Genomic DNA, 8,367 nt, shown 5'->3' on the forward strand with positions numbered 1-8,367 from the left:
TAGAAGAAAAAAAAAGATCCCTTTTTGAGACTTTTAACTTTTTTCACCGGTTGTTTCTTTTAAAGTCCCAGTGTGTAATTTTTTCAGCAACCAACTGAGCCACCGACAGGGGACACTTTATGGTGTCGCACCGCTGATTCCATTCCACACTGAAAATTCAACGTGAACGCGACGTATTCTGGACCGTTTAGTTCAACAACCGTATTCAACACGACGTAGAAACATGGAGACTCACACGGAGGTCTTTCATTCCCCAGATTTCCCAAAGCTGCTCATGATACACGACATTAGCACATTAGCGTTCTTCATTCGAATCACTAGTGGTTGCTAGCGGAGAGCTAACAGCAGTAACAGCAAGTGTGTCTCTGTTCTGCAGAGCCTGTCACCTGCCCAGCGGTTTAATCACTGACAGCAGGTACCACACTCTGACCTTTTGACCTTTGATCCCCGTGTCATCCCTCCGACCTCCAGCCGACCCTCACCCGGTGACCTCACTGACACATACACATGCTGGGATGTGTATGTCGTCTCCTCCCCCCTCGTGTCGTTAAACACTCTCTCTCTCACCAGCATGAATCCTCTGTGTGTGTGTGTGTGTGTGTGTGTGAGTGACCCCGCTGGGCGGTCCTAGTCCCTGATTGGCTGACCGCTCACCTTCTCCTCCTCCAGGTTCTCCGTGGGGCATGATGGGACGGAACCAGACCAGGAGGAGAACTTCTGGTCTCAGGCTCTGGAGGATCTGGAGACGTGCGGTCAGAGCGGCATCCTGCGCGAGCTGGAGGTGAGAAGTTCTGTCAGAGTGATGATAATATTATAGTTATAAACTATGACTATGACTGAACATGTTGTGATACTAGTAGTAGTTATAGTAGTATTTCAGTGTGTACGTTCCTCTCATGCCTGAAGAACTTGATGTTTTTAGCTTCTTTGGAGATGCAGCAGTGAATCTTAGCGTCTGAGCTGAAAAGAGAAATGACTCCTTCTCTTCCAGGAGACTGACAAGGAGACGCAGCTCCTCACTCTGGTATCCTTCTTCTCCTCCCTCCCTCCTCCTTCCTTCCTCCTCCTTCCTCCTCCTTCCTTCCTCCTCCTTCCTCCTCCCTCCTCTTCCCTCCTTCCTCCTTCCTCCTTCCTCCTTCCTCCTTCCTCCTCCCTCCCTCCTCCTTCCTTCCTCCTCCTTCCTCCTCCCTCCTCTTCCCTCCTTCCTCCTTCCTCCTTCCTCCTTCCTCCTCCCTCCCTCCTCCTTCCTTCCTCCTTCTTCCTCCTCCCTCCTCTTTCCTCCTTCCTCCTCCCTTCCTCCTCCCTCCTCTTTCCTCCTTCCTCCTCCTTCCCTCCTCCTTCCTTCCTCCTCCCTCCTCCTTCCTTCCTCCTTCCTCCTCCCTCCCTCCTCCTTCCTTCCTCCTTCCTTCCTCCTCCTTCCTTCCTTCCTTCCTCCTCCCTCCTTCCTTCTTCCTTCCTTCCTCCTCCCTCCTCCCTCCTACTTCTCTTTCCTCCTTCCTTCTTCCTCCTTCCTCCTTCCTTCCTCCTCCTTCCTTCCTTCCTTCCTCCTCCCTCCTTCCTTCTTCCTTCCTTCCTCCTCCCTCCTCCCTCCTACTTCTCTTTCCTCCTTCCATCTTCCTTCTCCCTCCTCCTTCCTCTTCCCTCCTCCCTCCTTTTTCCTCCTCCTTTCTCCTCCTTCATTCTCCCTCCTCCTTCCTCTTCCCTCCTCCCTCCTTCCTTCCTCCTTCCTCTCCACTAATGCTCCACCTCTCTTCTCCGTCACTGGACTTATCGCGTTGTCAAATGTCCGACCTGTCTTCTGTCTTTGAATGTGACTCTAACTGCACCTCAGCAGCAGCTACAGACCATGGTGGTGTTGTTGTGACATCTTGGTGACATCACCCAGCTTCTGAACCAATCACGTGGCAGCGTCATGTTGCACCGGGGCATGGCAGTTTGAGCAAGGCATGCTGGGAGAGCTTGTGTGCAAGGCCTGATGGGTGGTTTGTTTGGCCCCGCTGTGAGGCAGATCTGTCCGTCGTGCATGCGTCTGATGAGCCCTTGATTCTGATTGGCTGAGGAGTCTGTTGAGTGACGTGTGAAGGACGTGGTCGTGTCATCAGTCATGAAGTAGAACAGGTAGAATCTCAGTGATTCCTGTTGATAGAAACATGAGATCCTTTAAATAAAATCATCAGAAGATCCTGTTGATAGAAACAGAACCAGATCCTGAGATCGACCCCTTCACCTCCAACAGGGAACCGGTTCTGGCACCTGATGCTTTCTAGAGAATCATCCTGAGAGTCCAACAGTTTTGAGCGAAACCATTGTGATCATAGACGCATCATCAAAGACGGACACAACGGAAGTAAAACAGTTGTAGCAAGATTATGGGAAACATTGATTACCTGCGAGCACTAGTTGGTGCAGACCGAGCTCCGCACCAACTCTTATGTTCCGGACCAGTTTTAATTTTGTGGAAACGCTCGGAATAGTTCAGAGTTTGTGCGCAAACCAGAACCGAGCCAGTTCCCTGTTGGTGGAGAAGGGCTCACCGTAGAATCTGTCCTGGTGAGATCGTGGGGTCAGAGTTCGTACAACCGGGTTCCTTCAGTCTCCATGTTTTTTTGATGGATCCAACAGAATCGTTCTTAACAAGCTGTCTTTTGATCGGATGGTTTTGATTGATTGGCTTTCTCCGATTGGCTGTCTCCAGGCAACCATCATGTCGGGCTCCACCCTCAGTCTGAACCATGACCCCACCCCCCTGCGCAGCACCCTGGGACGCCAGGCCAGTTTCCAGGAACGCAGCAGCTCCCGACCACAGGTAACTCTCACCTAGATGAACCATGTTCGACTAAACCTGATGTTCGTGTCTTTTACACTTTTTATAATTATTCCTTTGAACTTTCCCCAGGTGACACCTCGATCCAACACCTTGCCCTCTGACCCCCAACGCCGAGCCTTCGCCATGAGGAAGATGAGGCAGGAAGTCAATGAGATCCTAAACCAGAACCCTGTGGAACTCCATAAGGTAACCAATTGACCAGTGAACACCACACTTCACCCTGACAGTCAATCTGCTGGTTGTGATCCTGACAGAGTGCGTCTGTCTTCGCAGTTGAATCTTGAAAAGACCTCGGACCTGGAAGATTTTGGTTTTAGTGTTTCCGATGGTTTGTTGGACCGTGGCGTCTACGTCAACAATATCCGACTAGGAGGCCCGGCGGAGCGGGGTGGCCTCCGAGCCTACGACCGAATACTACAGGTATGAACACCCAAGCCTAATGGGAAATTCATTGTGATAAACCAAAGTTTTATAGAGTTGTAAAGTGTAATTGTCTGGGTCCCAGGCTAGAAAGTCTAAGGATAACCAAAGAAATTCACCTCTAAGGACCCTGAATGTCTGTAACAGTCCATCCAGTAATTGTTGAGGCGCAGAAAGAGCCTTTGTCTCTAAACTTTCTCTTTCTTCCAGATTAACCACGTGCGGACACGGGACTTCGACTGCTGCCTGGTCGTTCCCCTGATTGCAGAGTCTCCAAATCGTCTGGATCTCGTCATCAGTCGAAACCCCACCTCCTCCTCCCTGCTGGCCAATCACACTGATGGCATCGCCAAAAGCGGCCACTCACCTCAGCCAATTGGCAGCGAGCTGGGCCCGCCCGAGTTTTCTATTGGCCAATTAGATGATTGTGGTCCAATCAAATGGAGCCAACCTGGAGACATGCTGGGGTTTGGGGTGGGGCAGGTGAATAATAGCTCCTTATAGCGGACGAACCTGCATCTAACTGGATTAAACTGGTTGTAACCAGACTGGAACGGAGAGGTCAATGAGGAAGGAACAATACAACAATGTTGAGTCAAACTGGTTTAGACCCATCCAAACTGGTTCAGAGTGGACCCCCCATGGTGCTACACACGCCCCCTGGATGAACTTTGATGTTAAACCACCAAGTTTGACCCTTGAACTGCTGAAAGAGCCTGAAAGCACACAGCTGGACCAGAAACAATCCTAAAATGTTCACCTTCTGCAAACTGGCACTACTAGTTTCACTGGAACCAGAACTATGACTACTGATCCTACTGGAACCACAACGAGCACTACTAGTCTTATTGGTTTAAGATTCATGGGTACTGGTTCTTCTTGCCCGCAGCCATGCCCCCTGGTTCTACTAAAGCCACAGACAATGGTTTTACTGGTCTTAGATCAAGGACAAGGACTACTGTCCCTTTCTTGACAGGAGCAACAGCCACTGGTCCTCCTGGTCAAAGACACTTGTGTTCTAGTCTTAGTGGTAACAGAACCATGGCTAGTTGTCCTTCTAAAGCCAGAACCACAGCCAAGGGTCTTACTGGTCTAAGATCAATGGTTACTGGCTCTACAAGCCTAGAACAAGGGCTACTCGTCCCACTGAAACTAGAGCCACGGCCAAGTCTTACTGGTCCAAGACACATGGGTTCTAGTCTTGGTGGTGAGAGAATTGTGGCTCCTGGTTCAATCGAACCTAGAGCCACAACCAGTGGTCTTATCTTTTCCAAGACATGGCTCTGGTTCTTGGTCTTGGGGTCACAGAACCATAACTACTGGCCCTAACTGAAGCCAGAGCCATAGCCAATAGTCTTACTGGTCCAAGACATGGTTCTAGCTCATGGTAAGACCGCTGCTTCTACGAGTTCTGAACCATGGGTCCAGGCCTGTGCGGTCTGGCCAAGAACCACAGCAGCACAAAGACTGATGGGACTCCAGTCGAGAATCCAGAACCTGCAGATAGACTGGCACGAGGCCAAGGACACTAGAGATGCTCCGATCAGGGTGTTATATGGCTGATGTCGTTGTGAGGTCATCATCCAAACTAGTTCTTTTCTAAAAACGTTTTACAGGAAGTTCCTGCATGAGAAACCCTTTAAAACCCATCACTTTCCATCAGGTCATTCAATAATGGAGGCCAAGTTGGTACAAATTGTCGTCCTTGTAAAGGGAAAAATATTTGTACCTGGTCACACGACTTTCCAATAACTGTTAGTTGTGGTTCGACAAACTGAAAAGCACTTTGGTTGAAACATACACCTGGACTATCAGCCACACTTATTCTATCCTGCAGATCTTGAGTGGAAGCTGCGTGGCAATGCAAATTTATGAATCCCACCAGGGTTCAGGGGCAGAAGCACCGTGATTGGCCCCACGCGTCGTAGTTTAGGTGGAAGATGGTCGAGATGGTAAAGTATAAATTATTCAGGTGAGAGAGCTAGGTGGAGATGGGGGAAGGTCAGGTAACGTTAAAAATCTAGAAAAGTTGGAATCCACAAAAACTTGCAGCTGCTCATATTTAGTTCTGACCTGAAGATGTCAAATTTCTTTTCACGGCAAAAAGGGAAGAACGCTCCAAAGGCTTTATCCAACCAAAATGTCCAGCAGAGATGGAAAATACCTGGACAAACAAAGATGGTGGTCATGGGGTTTGTGTCGCATGGGGTCGAGTGTCACAAAATGTTCAAAACAATAACCAGAGGTAGAGTTGAAGAGCAGGCGGGAAAAAGCATCGCTGGTTTTTAATTTGGTGAATTTCACAATCGGAAAACAAATCTAGTAATTTCCAATAATTATCAGCTGGTACTGATCGGAGCATCCCTGATGGAGACGGAGGAGTTTACTTTTGAGGTTTTAGTTCTGTGCCATGAACGAGCTGGGGACTAGAAAAGTAATAATCATGTTGATGATGATGATGATGATGATGATGACACTGAGCAGTTCAATAAGAATCTTTTTCTACTGTTTACACCTGTTGGACTGGCCACACTGTGTGTATGTATGTGTGTGTGTGTGTGTGTTATGTGTGTGCGTTAAACACAAGGCCAGTTAAGCCCCTCCAACCTCAACTTCTAGTCTTGGCTGTGCCCCCACCCCCCTTCCTTCTACCCTCGACCAATATACAGCCAGGATGAGAGACAAGAAGGCAAATTCTGATTCAGCTGATTGGCTGGAACCAATCAGAAAAAAACAAACGCTTCCCTGCCTGTGATTGGTTCTCCTTGACATGCAAAAAGGAACCAATCAGCTCACAGGGAGAAGCCAAGCATGACCCCCCCCCCACCCCAAGTAACAGTGATCTATTATGCTAATCAATTTGTGTGTTTTTTGATTGACTTGTCAGTTTTCTCTGTTTGTTTGTTTGTTTCCATGGCGACTGAGCCTGAAAAGATGTAAAATAGATTTTAAAAAAAACAGTTGCGTCGCTGTTCACATCGAAACCATCGAACCCTGACGACCTTCACCTCATTACCAAGAAAAAAGACCTGTGACAGTAAATACCTGTGTCTGTGCGTGTGTGTGCGTGTGTGTGTGTGTGCGTTTACGTTGGATTGATGTCAACATCTTCCTGCTCTCACCTCAGTATGAACTCACTTTTTAAACTGGCCAATCAGAACCTTTCCTTAGCACCAGTTGAGGCCAGTAGAAACCCTCCCCGACTTGAATCGACCAATAGCTGCTCTGGAACGGATTCTTTTCAATGTTGGATAAGAGTGCTCTGATTGGCTGTTACTGACTGGATAGTTGCGTTTTGGCTGTTTCTGTGTAGCTAGCTGTGATTGGCTGTCGGACTCCATCCCAAACTTTGTGAACTATGATATTTTCATTCTGAAGCACAGTGCTAGCATATTGTTAGCACGTGGCTAACAGACACCAAGCACCTGAACAGAATTAGCCTCACATGTCTACCCTGGGGTTAACAGAAATTCAGCGCAGGGCCAATACTAGCTAATGTTTACCACTGTACCACCTGGTAAAAATTGTAAATATTCAGTTAGCACATGCTAACACAGCTAATATATGGTGAGCACAGTTAACACAAGGCTTACATGGAACCATAATGTTAGCATATAACTAGTGTGGCCAGCACATTGTTAATGTAGGGCTAACATCTGCTGAACAGGCTATTATGTGGTTAGCACACAGCTAACACCTGGCTAACATAGCTGTGCCTGGCACATAGCTAGCACAGTCCCAACAGTACAGACCTAACACCACAACTACATGTTACACGGTTAGCGCAGACCTGGAACACAACTGATGCGGGGCTACCTAGCTAGTTATGAGTTAGCACACTGCTAACACAGGGCTGCCAACCACTTAACGCAGCTAGTAAATGGATAGCACATGCTAAAACATGGCTAACTCATCTTAAAACATAGCCAAGGGCACATAGCTTAGCACATGGCTAACACCTGTCCAACTCAGCCAGGTCTTAGCATAGGGCTAACAACTGGCTAACAACTAGTCTTTAGTTAGGAGTCGACTCGCCGCCACCATCTTAGGACATTTACGCGAACACTGAGCTCAACATCCAACCGGTTACCATAGCAACAGTTGTGTACGGTTGCGAGGGGCATGGCCTCAGGAGGGTCGTACAAGTGAGTTCTAAAGCCATACACACTGTGTTAGTGTGCACAGTTTAACTGTGAGTGTGTGTGTGTGTGTGTTTGTGTGTGTGTTTGTGTGTATGTGCGTGTAACTGCAGGGATTTGCACTCTAGTGATTCACCTCAGCAAGACATCCACCCACACACACTCCCTAACACACACACTCACACACACACACACTCACACACATACATACACACACACACACACACACACACACATACATACATGCATTGCACTGCCATTTTAAGATAATTGGTCAGATTAGTTTCCATGTAGCTTCACCAACCAACCAAACTATTTTTCTTTAAAGGAACAGGGATGTTGTAAAGTATTTTTGTACAAATTTAATACTTTGGTAGCATGACGTTCCTGTTGTTTGTCCCATCGGGCTCCACTGCTCTTCTCCACCCCCCCTCCCCTTTGTATGGACGACTACTGAGCAACAATAAAGATGAAGACCTGCTGGGACGACTGGTGTCGGCTCCGTGTGTCGTATCACACACACACACATATACTTGGTCTTAAATAAATACGTTTGATACATTTTTATACAATACATTAAATTCAATGACTAAAGTCTGTATAATTCAAGAAAATATTTAAACAGTAGAATTTATAACAGAGAAAGTTTAGTAGAGAGTAATTTATATAAAAAAGTACATATTTATTTTGTAAAAACAATTATTACTTTGTATATATACTTTTTTAAACTCATTTATCAACTTAAATGACAATATTTTATAAGTAATATTTAAATATTTATTTATTTATTCTACAATTATTAGTCAAACTAGTAAATTATTAATTTCATGAATTAAATATGGCTTTAAAGAAAACAATTTATTACAATGAGTCGACAAAAATGATACATTTTTAAAAAACTAACTTATTTGTGATTCTAAGTTTTTAAAGTATAATCAATGAATATAATTGATAGAAAACGTCATATTAATCATGTACTAA

The 8,367-nt window shown here is 46.4% G+C and overlaps 1 protein-coding gene across 10 annotated transcripts in view; it reads left to right on the forward strand.

Annotated features, from left to right (window-relative positions):
• grip1 (glutamate receptor interacting protein 1) overlaps positions 1-7,872 on the forward strand; it is a 34,372-nt gene extending 26,500 nt beyond the window's left edge. For 5 of the 10 annotated variants that reach the window (XM_035612107.2, XM_035612125.2, XM_035612074.2 and 2 more), the window contains 7 exons: positions 377-415; positions 670-781; positions 992-1,024; positions 2,696-2,806; positions 2,897-3,013; positions 3,101-3,247; positions 3,458-7,872. In XM_035612107.2, the coding sequence (XP_035468000.1) occupies positions 377-415; positions 670-781; positions 992-1,024; positions 2,696-2,806; positions 2,897-3,013; positions 3,101-3,247; positions 3,458-3,751 (853 nt within the window). In that variant the 3' untranslated portion in view covers positions 3,752-7,872. The remainder of the gene's footprint in view (positions 1-376; positions 416-669; positions 782-991; positions 1,025-2,695; positions 2,807-2,896; positions 3,014-3,100; positions 3,248-3,457) is intronic. The other 5 variants (XM_035612154.2, XM_035612081.2, XM_035612098.2 and 2 more) reach the window with 3 other exon arrangements.
• Positions 7,873-8,367: the final 495 nt, after the last annotated feature.

This window comes from Scophthalmus maximus, chromosome 12 (genome assembly GCF_022379125.1).
Source record: "Scophthalmus maximus strain ysfricsl-2021 chromosome 12, ASM2237912v1, whole genome shotgun sequence".
In the NCBI taxonomy this organism is placed as follows: Eukaryota; Metazoa; Chordata; class Actinopteri; order Pleuronectiformes; family Scophthalmidae; genus Scophthalmus; species Scophthalmus maximus.